The sequence below is a fragment of the Chaetodon trifascialis genome, chromosome 7 (assembly GCF_039877785.1).
Source record: "Chaetodon trifascialis isolate fChaTrf1 chromosome 7, fChaTrf1.hap1, whole genome shotgun sequence".
NCBI classification, from domain to species: Eukaryota; Metazoa; Chordata; class Actinopteri; order Chaetodontiformes; family Chaetodontidae; genus Chaetodon; species Chaetodon trifascialis.
Genome location: NC_092062.1, coordinates 25142339 through 25169868, shown reverse-complemented (window position 1 = coordinate 25169868; position 27530 = coordinate 25142339). Strand labels below are relative to the sequence as shown.

At 40.8% G+C, this 27530-nt stretch overlaps 1 protein-coding gene across 2 annotated transcripts in view; it reads left to right on the top strand.

Annotated features, from left to right (window-relative positions):
* The first annotated feature begins 10703 nt into the window (after positions 1–10703).
* The window catches only part of lsr (lipolysis stimulated lipoprotein receptor), a 119608-nt gene continuing 102781 nt past the window's right edge, over positions 10704–27530 (top strand). Inside the window, exons 1-11 of one of the 2 annotated variants that reach the window (XM_070967275.1) lie at positions 10704–10886; positions 12028–12357; positions 13960–14079; positions 14407–14463; positions 15747–15893; positions 16801–17004; positions 17321–17377; positions 18223–18339; positions 18796–19087; positions 21880–22342; positions 23857–24264. In XM_070967275.1, the coding sequence (XP_070823376.1) occupies positions 10847–10886; positions 12028–12357; positions 13960–14079; positions 14407–14463; positions 15747–15893; positions 16801–17004; positions 17321–17377; positions 18223–18339; positions 18796–19087; positions 21880–22342; positions 23857–23892 (1863 nt within the window). In that variant the 5' untranslated portion in view covers positions 10704–10846 and the 3' untranslated portion in view covers positions 23893–24264. The remainder of the gene's footprint in view (positions 10887–12027; positions 12358–13959; positions 14080–14406; positions 14464–15746; positions 15894–16800; positions 17005–17320; positions 17378–18222; positions 18340–18795; positions 19088–21879; positions 22343–23856; positions 24265–27530) is intronic. The other variant, XM_070967276.1, reaches the window with a different exon arrangement.

The window sequence follows — 27530 nt, the reverse complement described above, 5'->3', positions numbered from 1 at the left end:
CCTAGTGGGGGTTGGGACCCCCAGGTTGGGAACCAGTGCTGTACATGAGGCTGTCTGTCATCATGAAAGCATCATAAAGTGTTACATAAACTGCACGGTTGCATTGAAACGAGAAGGTAATGGGGTGGTTTCGTGGACTTCCTGATGCTCTTCTAATCTCTTTCTCCTCCTTCAGGTGCACAGCAGCGCTCCTGTTTCTGTACCTCTTCTGCACATCTTGGACTGATTGTTGGCTCTGGTATGTATTTAACACACACACTCAGGGTCAGTTTGATGCTGACATTGACGAGCCACATGACCGTAAAGAAACCAAATTCATTTTTATCTTGACCCAACATGTCAGCTATGTGTTTTCATTTCTCAGTCCTCTTTTTGATTGTGGTGGCAGCGCTGGTGATCGCTTCTGTAAGTGTGACTCAAAATTGTAACCGATCACACAACATTCAACATGTTCAACTGAGAAACAGAACTAGCTCAAAGCAGGTTTCTGCATGAGTCAGTGAAGTGATCATATTTTAGGTTAAAAGGATAAAGTGAATGTATGTTTTGGATGTGCTGCTTCACATTTCTCTGCTTACATCTGTTTTTTATTATTTTCCTTTTAGTGCTGCCAGAGGAGCAGGTAGGTGTGTCTGTTTTAATGTATTCACTTTCTTTATTATTTCTAGTTTCCATAGTTAAGTTTTAAACAGTTTCGGTACAAAATCATTCGTGCTTACCGAACCATTTTCTAGAAAGTTTCGTTACGAACTTTCTAGAAAGGATGCCCGCTAGTGGACAGCAAATATTTTTATCTCCACAGATTCACACGAGACACTCAGATCATGTTTTCTTCTTTAAATAGGATTTAAATTAGACAAAAGTGAAGACTACTGCACGATCAAGAGGAAGAAGAAGACAGTCAGCTGAGGCTTTTCTCTCTCTCTGTAGTTCCATCCAATGGTCTCTGTAGATGTTTTATAGAAATTACCTATGTACAGTATTTCTTTCAAACTGACAAGCTGGAACTACAAACAGCTTTTGGGATTTTTTTTCTTGGAAATCGATTATGAAACTAATTGCAGATCATTTCTCTCTCAATCAACTAACTGCTTACGTGACGAATCAGTTTTCAGCTCCACTTTATAGCTAATGACAGTAATGGCGACAATGAATTGAAATTAGTGACCTTTCTGCAAAAGTGGCCTGATGAATATGTGTACCTGCTGTCTTAATTAAAATTGGCTTTTAAAAGCTTGTGGTTCTGTCATTATTTAACACAGACACTGGACCAGGCCATTGTGTTTTTCATTAGCTAAAGTTAAATTTATGCATTCAAATTTTTACTGAAGTCAAAGTGCAAGGCTGGGCCTACTAATGACTATGCAGCGCTCTCAAGTCTCAATGACCCGGAAAATGCCACCAAGTTGCGCTGCTATTTTGTAGAAGTGGAACATCAAAGCCCCCCCCCCCCCATACCCTGACTATAATATACTTAGAATGACTAAAGTAAAAGTACCCATTATAGAGAATGGCCCACTTTCTGAAGAGTATATATGGTATTACAGCTACTAATGCGTTAATGTGTGAGCATAATTTTTTCAAGCTTTAACTACTCTATGTACAACTGGGTAGTTTATTTACTATATTTCATATAAACAAACTTAATTTGCTACATTTTTTACTAAAAAAGGTCTAGTGTGTAGGATATATGGGGATCTACTGGCATCAATTGAATATAATATTCATAATAATGTTTTCACTGGTGTTTAATCACCTGAAAATAAGAATTGTTGTGTTTTAGTTAGCTTAGAATGAGGGAGCGGGTCCTCTTCCACAGAGTCCGCCATGTTGCACCTCCATGTTTCTACAGAGGCCCAAGAAGGACAAACCAAACACTGACTCTAGAGAAGGCCTCACATACAGGTTTTCAAGACTTTGTTTCTTTTTTTAAGCCTGCTGGTAAGAGACATTGAAATGTACTATTAAGAGGAATTAAAGATGGCAATAAGGAAAAGTAGCTGACATTTTTGGGTGGTAAAGTGGGATTTTTTTTTTCTTTTGTCAAAATTATTCTTATTATTTTTAAATTAGTATTATGTAATTATTTATTTTCCTTCTTTCTCTCCAGATGTCCAGGAGTGACTATTTCCTTATACATACCTACATAGAAGGAGCGTAATACATCAGTTCATGAGCTTCGGCTACTATGTATATTGCGCTAGTTAGCGAACGTTAGCATGCCAAGGTGCTAAGCTAAGATTGAGAGCATGGTAAACTTGACAATACTTACTTAAAAATAATAATGATAATACATACTTGATAAAAATCAGTATGTTAGCATCGCATTGCATATTGTGAGAATACTAGCATGCTGACATTAGCATTTAGCTCATAGCACCATTATGCTTGTGCGCAACCTTGCAGAGCCACTAGCAGAGCTGCGGAGGGTAAAATGAAACTGGTTTTATTGTTTGAATATCATATTGTACAAATACAATAGAATAATACAAAATATTATATGAAACCATCAAAAAAGCTTGCAGGTTCCTTCAAGCAGAGTTGTTCTGCTGTCAAATGTATTTACATTGTTTTGCTAATTTAATGTAGCCTCACAATGGCATGAATATACACATATGACTGGATTAGATATCAGCAGATATTCAGTATTAAAGGACTGTAATGAAAAACATCATTGGGATGGCCCAACTTTGGACTGCGCCCTTTTACTTTCCAACAAGCGTTTGCTTAGAGCCACTCTAAACAGAGGCTCTAGTTTAGGGGTCTTTGGGCCCCTGCACGTTGTTGGCATCCTGTTCCCAGTCCACCTTTTTGACCAGAGGGGATCGGGCTTTTCTTGTCAGGGGTCCCCAAACTCTGGGATGCACTTCCTGTAGAAATTACATCATCAAAATCTGGAGCTTCTTTTGAAAAACATTTACAACCACATGTTTAAGGAGGCCATTAATGTCTCAATGCCATACATATCAATATGTGCACATATGTGGTGAAATGTCAGTGTGTGTTTGTGTTTGTTTGTATGCATAAATCTTAACCTGTGATAAATGTACACTGTATTATTATTATCTTCATTCATTCATTCATTCATTCATTCATTCATTCATTCATTCATTCATTCATTCATTCACTTCTTCTGTATTCTACAGTCCCGGCTATGACCCACTTTCTGGACCCTCGTGAGATGATGGACCGCCCTCCAGATTCAGGGTTAAGATCTGGAATTAGATTGTGAAGCAGTGATTCCACAGGAAGCTATTAATCCAAAACTGAATGCGTTTCTTTTTTGATTCTCTGTTGCTGTTTCTTTGACCCCGATTTCAAATGGCAGGACTTTTCCTTTCCTTTTCCTCCACCACAGAAAAACACTAAACAAAAGCGAAAGGGATGACGAGGGGGAAAGAAGAAGTCATTTTGGGTTGGTCATGCGCCGGTTTGATTCACTGTTTCACTGAAAAAATTTGTCCAAATTAATGCTTAGTGGTAGATTATGTTCACGTGACACATTTTAATAGCAGGTATAAACTGAGCCTCTCTGTCGCCAGTCTTTAGAAGAGGGACCGACATGTTTCAGCAAAGGTTAAAGAAATAAGATGCATGTTTCTCCCGAGCCTAGCTTGTGCAATACTGCATATGTCAAACTGTATGAGGACTTCCTTCTTCCACCAGATGGTGACAGTGTATCTCAGTTTCTGTAATTCATGGGGATGTCAGACATTTCCTGAAACGTGCATAGCCATTTCAGGAGTACTAAGAACATCTTCTCTTCTACGCTGTTGCTCGGTGCGACAACAATGACTCATCCAACGGATTATTTTTGCTGCCCTTCTTCAGAAAGTAAGTTTATTCATTTGAATTCCATCTTTTGATTGCTTTAATCGGGCGGTGGGAAGCTTTTTTTGCTGCCATCTTCAGGGATTGCTGCATGTTTCATTCATTCTGGGCCTGCAAACTGGATCCAAGCCGTGTCCTCTGAGGGCTAAACTCCCGTAGCTTTTTATCAAAACACAGGTTTTCTCAACTTCAACCACCAAATAAATGACTCTGTTCATATTTTTGAAACCGAAACTGTGCCAGTAGTGAAGTAAAATTCGAATCAGCAGCATGAAAATTTCTTGTCTGTGAGTTATAGTTACATTCCCACAGTTTCCGTTGCTTATTTTATCTCATTTACTCCGAGTTTTGAGTTTAATTATCTGGGTATTTTTAAAGAACAACATTCGAGTGTATGTTTTAAAAACAGATAAAGAGATTGTTTTTAAAGTAAGCAAACAGTATGCCCGGATAATATGTTTTGCTGGTACGTAAAGATTAGGGGGGAAAAACCGCTTTAAGGCTGTAAATGACAAGTGTTATCAGTAGATTTACTGTTTTTTATGTTTTGCATTTGAAGGTGGCCATGGCGTCCACAGCCAGGAGAGCGGGTAGGTTTCTGTTTTATTGTCCTTTCAAAATATGCAGGGCTCAGATGTGGGTGTCCTGAAATGCAAATGCACTGTCATTTCGATGTTAGCTGCTTTTTGTATTTGTTTCTGTGAATGCAGGTAAAATATCATCTGTTTAAATGTATTTCACATTTTCTTCTCCGGAAGCGCCAGCATGTGCTTCTTGCTTCCACTTTAAAAAAACTGTAAAAGAAACCTGCTTGTTTTTTTTTTTTCATATTACAGTGACGCAGGCCTCTCCTCCAACATGCAGCACAAGTTCAGTGATGAGTACAGTGAGCGTACCCTGCCTGTAGCGGATAAAGGCAGCTTTGTGATCCCCATACCTAAGGAGGAACAAGCCATCTTTGAGAGCCCTAAGATGTCAGAAAAGATCTGGTCACAGCCATCTTCGGGGCGTGCCGCTGCTCCAAAGGTGGAGTCGCTCACTGTTTCTGCCTGGGAACAATTCTCAACACCATCCGCTGTAGCTGTGGGCCAAAACAACATTTTTCCATCACAAGCCACTTCAATAGCCCTAGTAGATCCGAGGGAGGACGCTGACAGGGTTTTACCCAGAGCAGCAGCCAGTGCAGAGGAGCACCCAGATGTGGGGGTAGCAGAAGAAGATAGCTGCGTCATGTACACCAAAATGGACCCCTGGGGAAACCCAGACAAGCAGAAAGGCCCACCAGTGGATCCTGGAGAAGTGGCAAACCACAAATATCACAGGAAAAGAGCTGCTGGAAAGAACCGGAAAGGTAATTAAATTTCTATTCATTTTAATCATAAATAAAATAAAATGGAATTATATACACATTTATGAAGTGTTCTTTAAATAATATACACTCGGTGACCACTTTATTAGGTACACCTGTACAGTCTACTGTAAATACATCTCTGCAATAAATCCCACCTTTACAGCATTTATAATGTTCAGTTGTGCTTTACATTGTCAGAAATGTGTGAGCTGAATAATACGTTTATTATCGGGGTCATAGTTAAAGGTGATGCTGTACTGGACTGTATGCAACATAATGCAGCATCACTAACTGTGACCTCAATACAAAAACATGCGATTGAATTAACACCTCTATGACAGTGTCATCAAACTCCACGTTAGAAAAGTAGACAGAACACAGGATTTAGATTGTAACACCGCTTCATGAGGAGATTATATTTTGTGTTATTTTATTATAATTGTTTTGTTTTTTTGGTCTGTATTTTCAGCGTACGTCCTCTGTTTGATGGTATTCATTGCTCAGGTCTCCGGGGCCACTGCTGGTGGTATGTGATGAAAAGTGTATTTATTTTTTATTGATTATAATTATTATTATTATTGATTGCTTCCTTATATTATTGGCCATAAGTGCTCAACCTGCAACAGAGAAATTTTGCGTGCCTGATGATTGAATTGATTTTATCATTTCAACAATTAAAGTTTTTTTTTTAGGAAGTTTTTTTTTTCAGTGACTTGCGCTGAAATTTTTATTTCCTCACATTACTACCATATTTACATCTGTTACTCATTGATGCTTTCTTTGTTTTGACCGCAGTGAAGTGCTTTACCTGCGTGGACAAGGACAGATGCCCAAAGCTGATTACCATATATGACACTGATGACCGCTGTTTGTACAAAGGAGCTGTCAATCAAACATTCCCACGATGCTGTGCTATCCCTCCACCCGCTCCTATGAATTGCACTGTGTGCCTTAACTGCAGCAACATCACCATCATCTGCTCAGAGGACGTCAAAGAGGTGGAGGTGGAAGATAGTGATGGACAACACATTACGAATATCTCTCCAGTCTGTACGTATGACATGAATGTACTGAACTCAGCTGTTTTTGGTCATTTGCTGGTCAAAAGATTCCACACGTCGACTGAACTACATTTGGTTGAAAAGACAGTGGGGTTACATATAACTGTTATTTCAGCATCAACATTTACAGTATTTCTTTTTGGTAACAACATCTTGCTGCACAGTAATATAATGTCTGTGGAATGATATTGAAACAGTTGTTAGGGTCCTTCTTAGGAAACGGAAATGTTCTTTGTTTTTGTTCAGTGTAATCTGTGTAGTAACCAGATGACGGCCTAAACAACAGTCCCAAATGCCAATTTCTCTGTGAAGAGGTACCGCCGCTCCTTTTCTGTAAAGCATAACGACTTATTTCATGAAAGTGTTTTAATCTCTGTGATTTTAACAGAGGCTGCCTTTGTTCACTTTAAAAGTGACTCACCTCCTGCCTGATTCTACGGTCAGTTGCCACTTTATTAGGTACGCTTAGCTAAAAGTAATTGTAGACAGGTGTTTCTATTATTTCGTCCTCCCTATTTATGGGCATGAGGGTCGACCAAATAATAGAAACACGGCAGTATAATGCAATACAGTTCAACAGCACCACAGAACACATCCTCCAAAATGATCATACAGTGGAATTGACACTGCATTAATTTTAGCTAGGTGTACCTAATAAACTGGCAACTGAGTGTAAGTTAGCTCCATATCGTCACCTTATTAAAATAATGGTCATTTTTTCAAGTTTTTCAGAAAACTTTACCAGAGGTGGGCAGCATCGTTGATTTATACACAATAAATAAATAAATACATAAATTAATTAATTAACAAAAATAATATTTTTTTGTCAAAAAATGACTTTTGAAAAATGACAATTATTTTAATAAGGTGACGATATATAATACGGTGGTAATATAAAAGCTAGATGTCTTTTGCTTTTCATCTAAATTGCAGACGTTTGGCTGTTTGTCACACCTGATGTGTTCCAGCACAGGTGAAGTTTGCCATCTATTGGCGTACATCAGTGGTTCTCAACCTTTTTCCTCCAGGGAGCCCTTTTCTGTCTAATCCATTGTGACAAAGTGGCATATGGGTATTTCATGTTATATTATTGGTATAACAATAACAGAACAGAGCAACTGATAAACTGTCTAATTAACCCAAATGACCCAAGACTGCATGAAACAAGCGATTTGGATAAATTTTGAGCAGATTATTTCCTGTGAATTTCGTATCAGATATGAGTCTTCCTGATGTTTTTAGGAGCCTTTTATACAATTCTTTATCCGTATCACGTATATGTTTTTAATTTCTAACACTCATACCTACTTAATAGGCCTCTTTTTGACAGATTCAGTGTTTGGCCCTTGTTCTATTAGCTCTTTGTTGTTTTTTCTGCATACTTTTTAATGCAGGATGAGGCCGATTTGCAGTTTTATCTTCTAAAATTATCTAAACTTAAAAAAACAACAATTTAAGTTAGTTTTTTTTTCCACAGAAATTAATGAAATGCTCATACATAGGCCTACTGTTTTGTTTTTGTTTTTTTCTTACACCTCTTAAAATCAAGAAGGCCCCCAAAACCGCCCTTGAAGCTGTGGTGGCCCCTAGTGGGGGTTGGGACCCCCAGGTTGGGAACCAGTGCTGTACATGAGGCTGTCTGTCATCATGAAAGCATCATAAAGTGTTACATAAACTGCACGGTTGCATTGAAACGAGAAGGTAATGGGGTGGTTTCGTGGACTTCCTGATGCTCTTCTAATCTCTTTCTCCTCCTTCAGGTGCACAGCAGCGCTCCTGTTTCTGTACCTCTTCTGCACATCTTGGACTGATTGTTGGCTCTGGTATGTATTTAACACACACACTCAGGGTCAGTTTGATGCTGACATTGACGAGCCACATGACCGTAAAGAAACCAAATTCATTTTTATCTTGACCCAACATGTCAGCTATGTGTTTTCATTTCTCAGTCCTCTTTTTGATTGTGGTGGCAGCGCTGGTGATCGCTTCTGTAAGTGTGACTCAAAATTGTAACCGATCACACAACATTCAACATGTTCAACTGAGAAACAGAACTAGCTCAAAGCAGGTTTCTGCATGAGTCAGTGAAGTGATCATATTTTAGGTTAAAAGGATAAAGTGAATGTATGTTTTGGATGTGCTGCTTCACATTTCTCTGCTTACATCTGTTTTTTATTATTTTCCTTTTAGTGCTGCCAGAGGAGCAGGTAGGTGTGTCTGTTTTAATGTATTCACTTTCTTTATTATTTCTAGTTTCCATAGTTAAGTTTTAAACAGTTTCGGTACAAAATCATTCGTGCTTACCGAACCATTTTCTAGAAAGTTTCGTTAATTTGAAATATTAATTCCAAAACGACAGGATGCCCGCTAGTGGACAGCAAATATTTTTATCTCCACAGATTCACACGAGACACTCAGATCATGTTTTCTTCTTTAAATAGGATTTAAATTAGACAAAAGTGAAGACTACTGCACGATCAAGAGGAAGAAGAAGACAGTCAGCTGAGGCTTTTCTCTCTCTCTGTAGTTCCATCCAATGGTCTCTGTAGATGTTTTATAGAAATTACCTATGTACAGTATTTCTTTCAAACTGACAAGCTGGAACTACAAACAGCTTTTGGGATTTTTTTTCTTGGAAATCGATTATGAAACTAATTGCAGATCATTTCTCTCTCAATCAACTAACTGCTTACGTGACGAATCAGTTTTCAGCTCCACTTTATAGCTAATGACAGTAATGGCGACAATGAATTGAAATTAGTGACCTTTCTGCAAAAGTGGCCTGATGAATATGTGTACCTGCTGTCTTAATTAAAATTGGCTTTTAAAAGCTTGTGGTTCTGTCATTATTTAACACAGACACTGGACCAGGCCATTGTGTTTTTCATTAGCTAAAGTTAAATTTATGCATTCAAATTTTTACTGAAGTCAAAGTGCAAGGCTGGGCCTACTAATGACTATGCAGCGCTCTCAAGTCTCAATGACCCGGAAAATGCCACCAAGTTGCGCTGCTATTTTGTAGAAGTGGAACATCAAAGCCCCCCCCCCCCCATACCCTGACTATAATATACTTAGAATGACTAAAGTAAAAGTACCCATTATAGAGAATGGCCCACTTTCTGAAGAGTATATATGGTATTACAGCTACTAATGCGTTAATGTGTGAGCATAATTTTTTCAAGCTTTAACTACTCTATGTACAACTGGGTAGTTTATTTACTATATTTCATATAAACAAACTTAATTTGCTACATTTTTTACTAAAAAAGGTCTAGTGTGTAGGATATATGGGGATCTACTGGCATCAATTGAATATAATATTCATAATAATGTTTTCACTGGTGTTTAATCACCTGAAAATAAGAATTGTTGTGTTTTAGTTAGCTTAGAATGAGGGAGCGGGTCCTCTTCCACAGAGTCCGCCATGTTGCGCCTCTATGTTTCTACAGAGGCCCAAGAAGGACAAACCAAACACTGACTCTAGAGAAGGCCTTACTTGCTTTTCGTATTTTTGTCAGCCAAAAGTAGCAGCAGCACGGTGCAGAGTACTCTGCTAAAAGTAAAAGTCAGGCATTCAAAATTGCCCTTACAGAAAAACCACATGAATTTCCCAGGTGTTTCACATGTGTCCACATGCAGTAACATGTAAGTAACAGTAACATATTAGCATCAAATATACTTAAAGTACCAAAAGTAAAAGTAGTCTTTTTGCAGCATGTCCCATTTAAAAATCATATATGTACTGTATATCATATTACAGGATTATAATTATTGATGTTACTTAAATAATACAGCTGGAAGAGGTGGGACTTATTTTGACTACATATAGTGCTGGGTAGCCTATCAATATCACCAAGGGATCAATAAAGCTTATCTCACACTCTATATTATTAAGCATTATTAAGTAATTATTTACTAAAGTCATCAAATAAATAATGGGTTAAATCTCCCTCTAAACTATAGGAGAGTAGAAGCACAAAGTAAATTTCAAGTACCTGAAAGCTGCACTAAAGTACACTACGTGAGTAAATGTACTTTATATTCCACAAGCAGGCAGCAGCCACTGGTAAAACTGCAAAGTCTGTCACCTGCAAACTGGGGCTACTTGGTAACTAGGTTACACACGCACGCGCCGTCTCACGAACAGGTTGAACATTAACAAACAGTGCTTTGATAGCGTTATCAGCGTCTGGGTCGTACCAACTGGAGGGTAGTGAAACCCGACTTCTTTGTCAAATTTCTATCTGAGCGGGTAAAAGTAGCGGCAGACAGGTTGTTTTATATTTTGTAACGCGGTTCTGCTTTCATTACCTGGTTCAGGTATTTAAAATGAATCCTCCGTCGACCGAAAAAACAATTCAGACAACGCTACACACCCCTGAGTGTCGCAACCTGTCTGTGAAAGCTCACCTGTTGGCTGCGCGGCTGACGTGGGGCGTTCAGGTACTCCCCGCGCTTACAAGACACAAAGAGACAAAATGGAGCTGGAGCTACCTGGCTGAAGAAAAGTACAGTTCCGCTCAATATTATGTATAAGCTGCAGTTTTTTTGTGTGTACTTGATAAAATAAGAATACGTTGAGTCGACTCACAGAGGACTAAACATGTTCTGGACGTTAATCATCGCCGCTTTAATGGCAACAGGTAAGTCGGCCTGTTTTTTTGTTTTTTTACGGTCAGGGTGGGCCCTCTTCCGTGAAAAGGCCGCTGGCATACTGCCTCTGTGGCCCTCTCTCGATTTCGACACATTCCTTTGATGTTTTCTTCGTGTAATGACTCCTTTAGGCCTGTTTATGTTCATTTTAGGGATTATTTAACGCACATGTTGTATTTTGACACATTTAACAACCTGTTGTAAGGAGTCCACAATAACTCGTTACTTTGTTGACATTCTATACATTTTTATGGTGGAAAAAAACAAAACCTATAAAGAGGATGGGCAATTTTAGTTTATTTTTATTTTTTTAAAAGATACAAATACATGATGACGATGTGTTACACATTTAATGAAAGAGTACCAACAAACGTGACATATATCCTTTGTAGAAATGGAGAAGAATGTAGTTGGGGGAAATGTTTCTGCTGAATGTTGCATCTGCAAACCACACTCTGTGTGTGTGTGTGTGTGTGTGTGTGTGTGTGTGTGTGTGTGTGTGTGTGTGTGTGTGTGTGTGTGTGTGTGTGTGTCCTCGTCCTTGTGTCCTTCCTGTTGTAAGTCAGTAAATAATAATTTGAATTTAGCAAACGCCTTTTAAAAGCAGAGTTACAAGGCGGCAGGATGAGGGAAGTCTGAGTCAGAGCGCGCGCACACACACACACACACACACACACACACACACACACACACACACACACACACACACACACACACACACACACAGGGAACTGTTGCAGGATGATAGAAAAGTCTAGTTAAGTGACAGCAGACAATTTGTCTGTGGCTAACACGTGAGCTCCACTTACAAGTCTGGCTGGAAACACTCAGTATTTTTCTTACTGTTTACAGATGAATGAAAAGCCCAGAACCTCAGCTCTTGACTCTGTCCAGTCTGGTATCAATTATTTCTGTGTTCTCTGCTCAAGTATGCGCAGCTGTCATGATTTACTCTGTTGTAATGGTCAGGCTGAAAACTCGTCTGGGGTGACTCATCGCACTCAGTCTCAGTGATACTGGCAGCGGAGCAAATACTTTGTCATGTGCCACGCCCATGGTTATGGTACACCAGTGGGAGACTTTGACCTAATATCACAAAATGTCAGTAACAGTATTATTATTTCTGTCTAGAGTCCATCACGGCTATCTCGGTCCAGTGTCCCACAAAGAGGTACATCGTCATCCTCTTCCAGCCTGTCACCCTCACCTGTAACTACCAGACAACCGCCACCCAGCCTCCTGTTATCACGTGGAGGTATAAATCATATTGCCGGGACCCCATCCAGGCTGCGCTGAATCCCAGCAGTGCAGAGAACATCCTGTCTCAGAACAACCCCAATTATGACCCCAACATCGAGTGCGCCGACAGCCAGAGGACGGTGCGCATCGTGGCCTCCAAGCAAGGCAACGCCGTGACGCTCGGCACGGATTACCAGGGCCGCAAGATCAGCTTCCTGAACAGTGAGTAGATGGAAACCACTTTACTCTGCATCTGAAGATCATTTCAAAGACTGGGTATGATTTTTTTTTAACTCGACAGGTAAATTAAGACTGAAAAATGTCCATAATATGTCATTTTAATCTAAAAGAAAGTATGCTATGAAATCAATAAAAGCAATTATCAATCTAAGAAAAGTGCTGCAACAGATTGGTCAATCAGCAGAAAAAGTTAGAAAAGCTATTTTGATCAACAGTTAATTGTGTAATTTCATGTAAAAAAATGCCAAATATTTGATTGTTTTAGTTTCCCAGTTATAAGAATTTGCTGCTTTCATTGTCTTAACATTATAGTAAATTGAATATCTTTGAGTTTTTATATAATAGCTCTTCAAAAATCCATAAGAGAAGTCACAGACACAACGTCTATGTTCTGTGTCTGTGGGCTTCACTCATTTCTTACGACATCAGAGTATGATTTGTTCCACTTTCAGTTCTGTGTAGACCTGCTGGTCTTGAGTCCAGGTGGAACACTTTGCATATATTCAACACTCAAGAGGAACAAAAAAAGGAGAAGAAACATACTGAAACCAGTGTATTTATGACTGCAGTGACTACAGTGACGAGATGATGCAATGATGAAGAGCGATATCAGCTTGTAAAACAATGGCTGCCCGGTATCGTCGGTGCTGTGCGTGTGGAACAACACTGTGATATTTAATTTTGGTATTTTGGAGAACATCATGATCACTTAAACACTTTTCAAAGGCCAGTCTGTAAAGCCTTTAACAGTCCTGAAGCAGTAACAACACAAATAAAACCAGGTAAAATGCAGCACATGTGCAAGTAAGGTTTTAATGCATTAGCCGAGATTTAAGTTAGTTGCGAGACTTCTCTCCTTGTCTGATTTGGGGTTTTAATATCTAAGTTGTGGGTTTGAAGATGTGATGCAGATACAGAGAAGAAAACCTTGCTGGCGGATCTCAGACAATGACAGGATGCAGGGGGAGTTCAGAGCTCAGTGACGCAGCTGGAGGCCCTGAGAATTCGCAACAGAATAAAAGCATTGTGATAACTTTTGATAGGCCTGTCTAAAAATTAATACTACACTTACTATACGACACCATCGTTGTGGGTGGGGACGGTGGCAGATCCGCCTCTGCAGGTCCAGAATGAATCGTACCACGGCTCAGTTCACGCTTGTGTGGCTCAGCCTCACAGACCACCTGCTCTCACGCTCACGATGGAGCTTTAAGCAGAAACAGCTGATCACTTCAGGTTGCTCGTCACGCTGACTGGCTCCAGAGCAGAGGTGTCAAACACTTTCATCTACTCGTGATTGATCAGATACTTTTGGTAGACGTTACTGGGAAACTTTACTTTTCAGGAGTTAACCAAAGTGTTTCTTATGAGTGTGTGTGGCAAAAACATAGCGAGGCTGCATTGGAGTTCACGGTAAAAGAGACCCGGGTGTAGAAGAATACTCTCGCCATGTCTGAGATGTCAAATTACTGCAGGGGGGCCATTATCAGGCCCCACTATTATGAGATTGTAATGATAGTGGATAATGGTTTTGTAGCTACTTTAAAACTGAAGTCCAACCTGTGGCACTGTCGTTTCTCACAGATGCAGACCTGAATATCGCGCAGACGGCTTGGGGCGACAGCGGCGTCTACGTCTGCTCTGTGGTGTCCTCCCAGGACCTCTCCGGAAACGGCGAAGATTACACAGAGTTAATTGTACTGGGTAAGTATGACCATGTGGTCACACTCTGACATGCATGTAAAAACGGCTTTTCTTCTCTAAGCTTCCCTTTCTTCCCCACCCACCCACCCACCCCACACAGTTACACAAGTTACACATAAGGTTTTGAAATAATTAAGGGGAAATGATTCAAACAGACAGGACCTGACAGATTTTCCAAGTTGATGCTGAGTTCATGTGGGGGCAGGTGTAGAGTCAGTTGGTCTGCCACCAGCCTGGTTCTGAACTAGTGTAAAGTCGTGGGTTGTTGGCAGTAAAATTAGACCGATACCACTTTAAAGTAATTGTGGCTTTATCTTTCTTTCACAGAGAGAAAGTCAAATACTACTGACCTCCTGCCTGGCATTGACTTACTGGTTATGGAAGGTAGTACAAGCCCCTTGATATAGCTCAGTAGAGGTGTTAGAGGGAGCATGAGGTTCAGCTGTAAAGTTGATGGGATTGGCAAATAACTCTTATCCAGCACCCCGGCTGCACTGTTTCAGGTCACCCAGGTTGTGTGTTTTAAAAGGTTCATAAATGTATTTTTCCTTTGTTAAACAATTTAAGCCTTCCTTTGATCAAACTCAAAGTACGTGATTAATTACAGACGAGTAGCAGCTACGAGTGATAAAAACATCCTGCTGTGAGCGAACATTTAATTGGTCATGATTTAATTTTTAACGTGGGACATGGCCCAATGGGAGCAGCCCCCTGCTCTTAAGGGACATTGTTGCAGGAAGCCCTAACCATAATTGCGACATTTCTAACTTTTTTTTTTTTTTCCACTTATCGTCTGTCTTTCTACTACAATTACCTTTTTTTTAACGAATGGGGGGATGGCAGCTTGAAAAGGGAGATACAGTTTGGTCATTTTGCTAACAACGGTAATGACACCCCCCCTCATCTGCCCCCTCAAATCGCCTCCTGCATTGAACAGTATAATGCTGTTCTGTTTGTGCATCCTCAACCTTCTCTTTCTTCCTCCTTATCTGTCATTTATCAGTTTCTCCAATATGGCTCAGCTCCCATGTGTGACTTTCTGTAGCTGCAACAAAAGGACACACATTCAGCACACATTACCTTATCAGTGTACACAGTCAAATACTGTTTTTGCACTGTGCTCTGCTAAACCAGCTTCACTGTAGTTGATTCTTTTGAACGAACAGTGTCTGGCTGTTTTTGTCTCTTTCCTAAGTGGCGTGTGCTTCTTGAGCTGACTTGTAGGCGCTGGGTGCAAGAACAAACTGGATTTACTGGTTTGACAAAACCATGAAAAATATCTAAATTACCTCGGTGGTTGATGTGTTTTCTTGATCTGAACACTCAATAACAAAAATGCAATTCAAGCATTACCCAGTGAGTAAATCAGATTGTTTGTCGTTATAAACTAAAAGCCGCACCACCCGGTCAAGCCACAGACTGCTGCTGCTGCTACTTCCTGTTTCACTACGTTGACATCTTCTTTTCTGTATCTGTAGCTCAGGCCTGCAAACTAACTGAAGTTTGATGTTTAAATCTCCAGATTGTGTGAATACAAAAGTAACTGTCTCAAAAATGTTTTCTTATTTTCTGGATGTTACCTGTTAAAGGAGCAAAATCGGTTCTTATGGATTGATGATGTAAAGCTTTGATATGAATGTCTCTGACGCCCCTGCTGGCCCACACAGACTGGCTCCTGGTTGTCTTGGTGGTTCTGGGCTTCCTACTGCTGCTGCTCCTGATCGGGATCTGCTGGTGTCAGTGCTGTCCACACACCTGCTGCTGCTACATCAGGTGCCCGTGCTGCCCCGACCGCTGCTGCTGCCCACGAGCATGTAAGTACCAAATGAAAAGCCAATGACATTGCACTTGTGGGTGTTACTGGGGGTGGGGTTTTTTTTTTTGGGGGGGGGGGGATAAAATGTGTGCATTGCAAAGGAAAGTTCCTAAATTTTACTGCACTTATTCATGTGATGTGCTGTTGTACTGTAATTTGTGAGGGTTTTTAAATGTAAAGTGAACATAAATCCAAACACACAGTCAGAATTTACCTACATTTCACAGCTTCTTTCATTTCTGGATTGCTTAAGCAAACTGCCTCACAAATTGAGTTTCAATTTACTTTTATTGTAGATAATAGAGCATGTACTAGAGAGCTAACCACAAGGGTGTTAAAGCACAGTCTGAGTCACTGTTTTAATCCCCTAAAAAGAAAGATTATACTCCACGAAAGAGTCTTTTCATTTTTAAAGCAATACTTTGACATAGTAGGAAATGTATTTGCTTTCTTGCTGAGCGTTAGATGAGAAGACTCTAATGTCTGTACAGTAAATATGAAGCTGCCACCAGTAGCTGCTTAACCTAGCTTAGCTTAGCTTAGCTGAAAAGCAAGCAAGCAGGGGGAAATAGCTTTCCAGGCTTTAAAAAAATACCAGCAACTCTAATGGTCACTAATTAACATTTTATATTTAGTTTGTTTAATCTGTACAAAAACTGAAATGTTAAAACTAAATAGTTGTGGTTTTGTGGAGGCTTTTTTTCAGTGTAAGCTAAGCTAACCACCTGCAGATTGTAGCTATATATCTGACAGATAGACACGAGTGTGGCACAAATCATTTCAGCCAGAAATAAACATTTGCTGTGTGTCAGCTTCCATCCTTGCAGGAGACATTTTTTTCTTTGCTTTTTCTCTCGTGTTCCACACGATCGCATTTTCTTAAACTGCCCTCTGTTATTTCACAGTGTACGAGGCAGGAAAAGCAGCAAAGTCAATTGTTGCCAGTCAATATGCTCCCACCCTGTATGCTCCCAGTATGTACGCTCAGCCAGCATACGGCGGCCCACTGCTGAACCAGCCCGGCATGCCCCTGCTTCCTCTACCCAACGGAGTCGGAGTCGCACCGCCAAACAACGGTTACGGTCGAGAATACGATGGCGCCAGCTCAGGTGAGAGCTGCTCGCATTACAACTGCTCTTTTGGATTTTCCATCCATCTGGTCGACGGGCAGCTGCTGAGTCATTTCTGTAGCCCTTCTGTCATGTTGAGTTTGAGCGGACTCCACACATTCAAGTTCATTAACTGAAAATATGAGTTTCATAATGATGCAATGCAATACCCAGTTTGATATAGCTCTGTGTTGTTGAAAAGCACTTTGAGCTGCAGTTCCTGTATGAGGTTCTATGCAAATAGAGTTTATGAATACCTGATTTGTTTAATGTGGAGCTTTGTTGAATTTGAATTGGTTTTTTTGTGTCTGTGCAGTTGGACAGGGCTCCCAGGTGCCTCTGCTGCATGACCCAGATGGTGGAGGAGACCACAGTGAGTAGATTTGGGGGGGGTGTGGGGGCTTCACGTATTCTATTTCTATTCTATTTTTATTTGCCACCTGTGCCGCAAACACCTGTCCATTCACACAGATTTTCACACTTCAAATCGTGCAATAGAAAGATGATGACGTGTGTTTTCAGTGTGGGTTCGCAGAGTTGCACCTAACTGTAAGACCTCTCTGCTCTTCTGAAAGAAAATTACAATGAGTTTAAGGAACTTATCAAAGCTGATTTGCATTATGATTATATTCAGGTGTCATGCCAGTTGTTTTAGCCTTTCCTCTCTTCAGGGTCTGCATGTACACTTGGCATGAAAAACAGTCTGTATTAAAAGAATTTTTGTGATAATTCACTTAGCAAAATTCTGAATATTTGACAGTACACATGCTTTTTAATGACTCTTTTGCCCCCTGGTGTCTTGTTGACTGTGACAAACACTTTATTATGTGGAAGAAAGAATGTTTTTATAGTTTCCGTCTGTCTACTGGACTGCATCATGTCAATTTCAGGAATCAAGTTCTCCCCGTTTAACTTCTCTCATATCAATAGTTTAAGCTTTTCAACATTAAAGTTTTGGTCCAGGAACGTTGGTATTTGGATCAAGTAGCTCATGAAAAATAAGATGTGTCAGATTTAATAGCTACACTTGTTTTCACTGAGATACATTAAATCAAAATTTATGTAAATAAAATCAAAGGGAGCTGCAGCTCCAATGTGCAGGAGCTGCTTTTAAGTTTAAACTTCTTTCTTTCTTTCTTTCTTTCTTTCTTTCTTTCTTTCTTTCTTTCTTTCTTTCTTTCTTTCCTTCTTTCTTTCTTTCTTTCTTCTTCCCATCAGCTCGCAGTGGGTATCGTATCCAAGTGGACCCCAACGGGAACGCCACACGTGCCATTTACTATATGGAGAAGGAAATTTCCAAATTGGACCCATCCAGACCTGCTAACTACAACCGCTGTGAGTCACTCATCACTTCCTGCTGTTATGGGCACAGTTACGCCCCAGCTGTTTGAGAGAATAAATCAACCTGTTACAGGAACTGCTGCCAAGCGTAATTACTCACCGGCGTCCTTGTATTTTACAGTGGATCTCATTTTCAATTAGCTCAGTGTGAATTTGAACTTCCTGTGAAAATGGAGTCATGTTTTTGCTAATCCGATGTTGATGTAAACATGCCGACACCATTACGACAACAGAAACAATAAAACTTTCCCTCTCGTTCAGCTCTCCGGCGCCCCCTGGGGAGGCTTTTGGATCTCTCTTTTGGCCTTGTCCTGCTGAAAGACCATGTGTATTAGAATCCTGTAATCTCACTGAAGATACTTAATTTCATAATGTCCAAATGTGACCAAACACATTTTATTTTCCTCTGGTCTACTTACCGTCTCTTCTTCTCTGGTTCTCCTCCCTCAGTGGATAACATGAGTGAAGTCAGCTCCTTGCATGATAACCTGGAGCCTCGAGGTCGTGGGGGTCGTCCTCAGCCGCCGCCTCTGGCCACGGTCTACGACCAGGATGAGGCCATGAGCACCATCAGCAGCGTTTCCCAGCAAGGCCGCCGTCGTGATGACTATCCACGCCGTGGCGGAGGGTACATGGGAGATCGTGTGCGTGCCCGCTCAATGGACAACCTTGATGACATTGGACGGCGCTATGGGCGAGATTCACCGAACCGACGTCAAGATGGGCCCAGAGGCAGGAGAGGGTGAGTCCTCCCTTACAGTTACCACCCCTCTTCACAGTGGGTGGAGGTGGAGCTGCAGGAACTGAGCTTAGAAAACAAAACTGAACATGAATGCTGAAAGGCTGTTTTTACTGTTGCCAATATGGATAATAAAGTCATTGCACAGTTGAGAAAAAATATTCAACAACTTCAAAAAGCAATTACAAGCTCCAGTTGAATTTTCCAGATTTTTCCTCTACATTTTTAATGCTCGAGTTGAGACCATGATATGTGGCTGCACATCTGTCTGTAAGTGGTTCCAGGCTGACTCTGAATTGAAGTGTTGTACATGGTGGCCCGTGTTGGTCAGCCTCCGCTGCCATTTAGCACGTGATAAATGATGAACAGGCACGTCAGTAAGTTTCACAAGTGACATCTGTTGTCACCTCTGCATAGAAACGGAGAACTGAATTAAAAGAGCAATCTGACAGACTCGGTGTGCAAACCCCTTTTTTGTTCTTCCTGGCCTTTGACTGTGGTTACATGCATCCCAGATTTTCACACTTCAGTAAACCTTCGGGTTAATTTTTAAACTGCAAGATGTCCCTCTCAGTACAGATGCCGGTCCCAATTATTAAAAGATAAAGGAATCAACAAAATAAAAGTAATGGATCATTATCAAAAAGATTTATTTGTTATAGGTTGAAGTAGAAGAATTTTTGAAACTACATCCTAAAAAAACTATAGATGCACCTTAATCTAATTACTTGTTATTTGGAAAATTGAAAATGGCAAGTGAAGTACCTTGAACTACCATGTATGTATATAAAACAAAATGATGCTAGTTGTATGTATGTATGTATAGTATAATTACACTATGTATGTGTAATTACGTGTAGATAGTATATTTACTACAATTCATTTTGTGGTCTATATTAAGCATCTTTAGCACAGGAAAATACAGCTAGAACTCACCACATCTTGGTTTCCCCAAAACTGTGATTACATTTTCTTTCTAGTTGAGTGTGTGAGCTGAGTTTGGGGCTTCCCACACACACGCTCTGTCTTCTAAAAATTGCTGCTCTCCCTTCATGTAATAATGATACTACGAAAACCACCCCTGATTCTTTTTTTTCCTTTCTTTCCTCCTCAGCCTACATATTGTCATCATAATCTCCTTTAGTGCATTTTTATGTAAACGTGACATGCGATGTAAGCTGGGGTTGGCAATGCTGCAGAGAAACCAGCGAGAGTAAGCTGGATTTTCAGAGCATACACCCGAAAATGACCATCCCTTCCCTTCATGCCTCCGTCCAAAACCTTCCCACTCCTGCTGGAGGACAAGTCCACAAGAAAGCGTTAGGAAGACGACTCGCTTTTAATAAATACGTAAATAAACGCCACAGTCGCATCATCGAGTGCAACGCCGTCGCTAACCGTATCCAACTGCCTCATGTCTCATTCACATGTAAGGAAACAACAAACATCATCCTAATGAACGCAAACCGTCAGCATGGTTATTGTTCGTACACGCAACTGTTGAGCTAGCAGGTTAGCATCAGGGACATTTTTGTCACGATGTAAAGACAATTTCAAGAAATATAAAGAATTGCCCTCAAATTACATAAATCTACTCTAGCTTTAAGTGTGCAGCAGATTAAGAAAAATTTCACAATAATTTTCCCTAAATTTATCTTTTTTTCTCCTTTTTTTTCTTTTCCTGTCAGCTGTTTATTATGTCCATACACATGACCATCATGACCACGATCATGGTGAGGTCCTGTTTTTCCTTAGTATAGAAACAGAATAGTAGTGAATTTGACAGATTACCAGGAACGCAAAAGGTTTAAAGTTCGAGGAAAATAATATGGAAATAAGAGAATCAGGAGTTACGAAGCTGATGCTTATCCTTGTCATTTTCTTACATTTTTGTACAGTAGTGTGGAGCAATTCTTCCATTGTTTAAGAGGGTGCACCAGAACTTTGAAAGTGGAACCTTCAGTAAGTAAAATGTAGACAATAGAGGAGTTTAAGGGGGAATCGTAAGTCAGCCATCCCAGAAATGATCATTTCAGTTGCGCACTGGGTGGGTTCCCTAAACTTTTGTTTTTGGTGGTTTTACCTGTTGTCAACCAGACACAGTCATACTGAGAACACTGTATCCAGATTGTGGCTAAACGTCGTCGCATTGCCAATGTGCACTTGTGCTGTTTCTATGCAAACATTGCAAAATCTGGGTCTTTGTAATGCCGCAAGTTAGTTTTCTCATTTCTCTCAACAAATAGAAAAAGTGGTGTCAGTTTGTCAAATAAACTCCTCCATTTATTATTTCACTAACTGTTCAAGGAACTCACATGCAAATTAAAATGTTATAATCAATGGCCTCTTCTACTTTAACAAATGTAAACGTTAGCAACAAAAATAAAATAAAATGGCCATAATTCAACACCATAACTCAAAATGGACTGTGTCCATATTTCACACTTGGTCAGATGCTGAACTGCTGATTTCTTCCGGAGAGGATCTGGTGATTGTCAGTTATTTATTGCTGGATAAGAAAACTTGTAGATACTGATCTGACCGCTATTAATCTGACCCTGTATAGAGACACAGACGTTACTCAGTGTGTGCAGCATGTAGCTTAAACCTCAGATGTTTTGCATTGAGGTGACTTTAACGACCGGGTGTAACCCAAACCTCAACTGTGGTTTAAACTGGAACTGAGGGCACAGCAATGAGTGTGAGGCTTAAGTTTAAGCTTGTCTCTCAGAGACAGAGCAACAGCCGCAGTATGCTTTTGTTTCCCTCATTTTTGCTTCCTTCTGTCTCTTTAGCTCGGACGATGGGTGGAGCAGCAGTGCCCGCAGCGGCTACGACTTCGATGACCGCAGGCGCCGTGACTACTCCCCCGAAGATCGCCGGAGAGGAGAAAGAGATGGCTACGGCGGCCTCCCAGGGAGACGCAGCCGCAGCCGTGACGATCTGATGGACCTGGAGAGGGGTCGCCGGCCGGGCGGCGACGGCCGGGGCGGGCGAGGTGATTATGACGACAGCTTCCTGCGAGAAGCCATGGAGAGGAAGAGGATGGGCGAGCAGCAGAGGGCACGCAGCCGGGATCGACTGGACAGCGAGAGCGACCGCTCGGATCGGGGGAGGGCGCCACGCGGGCCCCCGCCACTTCCTCAAAACCCACCTGCTGGATACCCAGGCCGCCGTGACGACTACCCACCTCCTCTGCCCCCACCGTACAGTGACAATGAAAGTGTTTCATCCTCAAAGAAAAGCAACCTCCGCAAGGTGTGTGCTCAGTACACTCACATTCAGAGTTGGTGGTTTTTCAGAAAAACTTTGAAGGACGGCTTCAAGTCTGTCTTTCAGCGAGAGTCAGGTGCCCACATGAACACTGAAACTGGTTTTTACTGGGTTCTCGGAATTCAGACTGAATATATCTGTGAATACCCACGTACTGTTTGTTCTGTCTACACAGAACAAAGGGTTAGGGTTTCACTTTGCATGTACGTTGCTTCACTGCTTTACGCGCTGCTGGTTGGATGCTACATGGCATTTCATTGTCTCAGATCTTACACTGTGGCACTAGAGTTCAATCCAATCCAGTGAACAGGAGGAATGATGGGAACCCGTCTGCCGTTTTAAGACACATCTCAAAAACTGTGAACCTATGCTTTAAGTAGGAGCTTTGGGACATTTTTAAGAAGAAAATGTGATTATAGTGATTGAAGGATGAGTGTGGTGATACTCTATAGTTTCCTTATTTTGAAAAAATCCCTTGAAAAGTCAAATGATGAATTCATCCAACTAACATTTGGTGCGTGTGCAGCAAGTCTCAGCTTAGTACAAAGTCTAAGAGCTTGTGCAGTTACATTAGAAATAAACTTTAGGCATTGAACATGCACTGATGTTAATTCACAAATGTACACCATTAGCAGTTTTCTCAGCTGTCCTCTCTTGCCTTATTTGTTGCTTTATGCCTTATTTTTATTTTTTTATGTTCTTCATACTTTTTCCTTAAAACCACCTGTTCCTTTTGGCTGAATTAAGCGGCACACAATCTGTACATTTTGTGCAAAAGAAGAGTCAAAGACGCACCAGACGCCTCTTTTTTATGGGAACATGCACAGAGCCTGATGAAGAAAAGCTGGCTTAACACACACAGTTGATGTCCACCGTCGTGATTCCCCATTATGGCTTAGTTGAGTTAATCTGTGGCTAAACATAACCTTTGCAGTTTTAGCTTTTTACGAAGTGAAATTATTAATTTGCGGCCTATTTTTTAAAGATTTACATCTTGAGTAGAAATGAATGGATTCGGAGCTGCACGCCACAGACAGGGAAGGGAAAAGATGGAGAGGTGGACTGCGCGTTGTTGATTTTGGTCTGGATGTGTCGACCAGAAAAATATAGAATATCACCTCTGTTATTCTTAAAGTCTGACTGTGTCGCCTGAAATGAGATTAAATGAATTCCCATCCAAGGTCTTTATTTGTCATGAGCACAACAGCTACAGGGAAGCAGGCCTTGGCAATGAAAGCCTTTGCTCTCAGTGCTCATACAAAATGTATGAAAAGAAAATCACATAATTAAAGAAAATGAGAATCTAAGACATAAAATCGAGCCGGAGTTGAAATATAGCAATAAAATATAAAGGAGAATAGAATTAAATATAATCCTGCGGTAGACCGGTGTACGGCAGTGATAACATGAATAATGCGGACAGGTTATTCATTAGTTCATTTTGTTCGTTTTTCGTCCAGCTCATTTGTCAAGTTGACACGAGTTTTGTTGTCTTGCAGAACGGAGCCGTGAGTCGGGAGAGCCTGGTGGTGTGAAACCAGGCGCGACGTGAGCGGCAGCTTCCATCCGGGACCAGATGATTTCTAACGCTGTAAATATTAGCCGCTCTGCTAATGTTAGCCTGATATTCATGTTGCCTCACTTAGAGGAAAATGATTATGAATTTCTGCTGAATGTGTACGAACACTTTTCTAACCGGGAAGAGGTGAAAAGCGCCTCTTCATGTATAAAACATTGTGGCTGCCACAAGTGCCTTAGAGTGTACAGATTTTTACCTGTAGATGTGAAAGTCAAGTTGATAAATAGTTCCCTGCAAAGGTGTTTAACATCTTGACGAGTAAACATTTCCTGATTGGTTTCAGCTTTAACGTTTTTATGTAGTTTTGGTTCCTCGGTGTAGATGTCATGTAGGGGTCTATAGATTTTTCTGGCTTTTTTTAACCTGTGAAAAACCATGTACATTTAAAGGAAATGATTTTATCTTTGCTTGTCGTCGTGTCAGTCGTGCTCAGTGTGTTTAGAAACCCGGTGAACAAAATAGTCTTGGTTAGAAAATGTGTTGTGCGAAATTGTACTTATTTTTATTTTTATTTTTAAACACAAAATTTCACCTTTAACCTGCAGTATATTGTACAGCTGACCAGTCATACGCTCTGAAAATGCAAATGTTCATCGTGATGTGATGAAACCTAATTTTACAATAAAGGTCTCTGTTGTCAGGCCATCTGACTTGCAGAGTTTTACCACTAGATGACACCATCATGTCAGTGTGTGCTTTCATGGCTCAGCAGACTGTAGCGGTCGACTCCAGTCTGTGTTTTTCTGGAACTTGGGACGAATTAATCACAGCATTTGTTCAATGGACTAAACCACGACCCTTTTTCCTGAGACACTGAGGAAGTTCCGGTTGTTCATTATTGGAAGTTTTCAGTATTAACTGAAGTGCTTCTGCTGCTTTGTTCCTGCTTCATTAAAAGTTTGCCATGTGTGGTGGCACTGTGTGGACACAAACCAGGAACATCTATATTTATCGAGCACAGTCCATCCTAAGAAGTCTGCGATGTATAGATATATATACTCTTTGAAGTTTACAGTATAAAAGAGATGTGGATTCAAGACCACGCATCCTCTGTGCAAGACTGTTATATCCGAACACCACAAATTACAGCTTCAGAAATAAGCCTGGGGTTTGGTCTCTGCCTGTCTGACACCGTCTCACATGAATTTAAAATTTGCAAAGGCGCGATGACATTTTCTTGCACTCCTCTCCTACTGTTTGTTTAGAATGTGTCTGCTCAGACTGTGGTTGCATATATAATTCATATTACAGTAATTTGTGTATTTGAGATACTGCTCTGGGTGCATAGCATCAGAAGTAGAAGGTCAGATTTTCAGGGTTTGACCTTTGAAGTGACCCAGGCAGGCTGGAAACCTGCCGTCCTTCCAGAGCACACCATTTAACAGGTAAGAATCCATTAACAAATCGTTTATGTTGCTCAACTGAGAGTCAGAATTTCATCTTTTCATCTGTTGTTTTCACTCTTGCTCTTCTCCTGGCAGTTTGTGGGTCTTTCTCCATGACAACCGTCTCCTCACCGTGTACGTCCTTCCTGCTGTCAATCACCCCGAGGTCCCTGACACTAAAGGATGGTTACAGTGAGCGAGGTTTGTGTTACTCATCTCCTCACCACCACACGATGTCAGCTGTGACGGTGCTTTCACAAGTGTGCGGCGCAAGTGATGTTGAAATCTGTCGTGTCAGAACTTCAGGCTCTGTTCACTGAAGGGTGCTTTCTTGACTGTTTCATCAAGCGTTCGAGAACCTCAGCGATGCCAACGTGCGACAGGAAGTGCCACGCTGCTTCTGCTTTTTGCTCGTCCGATTTCTGCATTTTCCTCTCCAAACGACGCCTTCTGCTAATATCTAACGTTCTGTGATTGCATTAAGATTGACCGCATGCCATAATTACTCAAGCCTGCAAATGAAACGAGTGCCAGCTTTATAAATAGTGCCTGATTTTACACAGTTACAGCTTAATATGGGAATTCAACACAGCTGTTGCTTTAAAATGGATTGTAATAACTAATGTGGGGCTATTTCTCACAGCATGCTCAAAGTGGGAGACTTTAAATGCCGTGAGCGAATGCAGAAAGTGAGCAATGACATATTGTAGTGTGACTGTCCTTTAACACATAACTGAGCGAAAACTGCATCCAGTGGTTCTAGTTCAGTGTGTATGTAAAAGAAAAAAAAAGCATCGCTGTTTTTTCAGGATAATCACAAGGTAAAAATAAAATAAATGCCGAGAATATTCTTCATTGCAAGACACCTAAGCCCCTTCATTTTGGGAGATTAGACCTTTGATATTTATGTTGAATATCAAGCGTTCGTTCTGCAGATTGGAGGCAGCAGAGAGGACTTGAAATGAACCTGTAATCACATTTAATTGTATTTTTTGGAAAAGGTGTAACCCTCTGGGAGACTCCTAACGGTGCTCAAGCCCCACTTTAGGAACCACAGACCGGTACCTTCAAGTCCTACTGAACCACTGTCGAACAAGGATACTGATATCAGGAACCTTGTCACAGTTTATCCAGTGGCGTCGCTAGCGTCTCTTGGGCTCCAAGCAAGAAATCCCTGGGGCCCCCACCCCACCCATGCACGCTGCAAAAATTTGGTTTTTGCATCCATAAATGCACAATTTCCGGGACATTTGAGATGAATACTGAAAAAAATAGATTAGTGGTTCTTAAAGTGAGGTCCAGGGACCAACAGAGCGGCCTGAAAGCCCAGGCCTATCAATAATCATTGTTTAAATAAGTGGCCGGGGCCTCCAAGCACCTGCCTGGCTTACCTGTCTGCAAGCCCCGCCCCTGAGTTTATCACGTTATTTATAGTTTCTTTTCATCACTGAGATGCGTCAACTTCCCGAAAACTATCTGAGCGGCTGCACCTGTGCAGCAATCTGAGGAGAAACACTGGCTTCGTCTTCGAGTTAGTGAAACGCTTCCATAAAGTTAGGACACGCACAAGAGTCACATTTGAAGAAGAAGAAGAAGAAGAAGATTTTGTATCTGAAGTTCCAAAAATGCTGCATCCTACATTTCCCAGCGTGCCATCAACTACACACTCCACATTGTTCCACCGCTGGGTTTGTCTCACTAATTTGTGTCTCCAATCCCAAACTGACAAGATCAGGGGCTGTTTCTCACTTGCAGACTGACTTTTATGATTGAAATTACTACGATTGAATGGAGTTTGCCTTTCAAAAGACAACAAAATGTAAGATATATCATTGTTAAAGTGATTTTTTTTTTTTAACAAACTCCCTTTCAACTTGCATAAATCTTTTGATTATGCTTCCATTATGAAGAGACTTATGGCCTGTTGCTCAGCAGGACTGCATAGAGCCACTTTTATTTTCAGCATGCACACAGTTTTCTTGTGCAATGATGGATTATTACTGGCATTTACATTCACATAGTGCTCTAGATAATCTGTCTGGAAATAGAATTGATTTCAAAAACTATAAAATGAGACTCAAATTGCGAAAAAATGAGTTTCTTCTAATATGCTCCTTTAATTCTTTAATTAAATGAAAATCATGTGTGCATCTAAAGCCTGAAAGCCCCCCCCACCCGTCACAGGTTCTCTGTGCCAAAGACCCAGTCT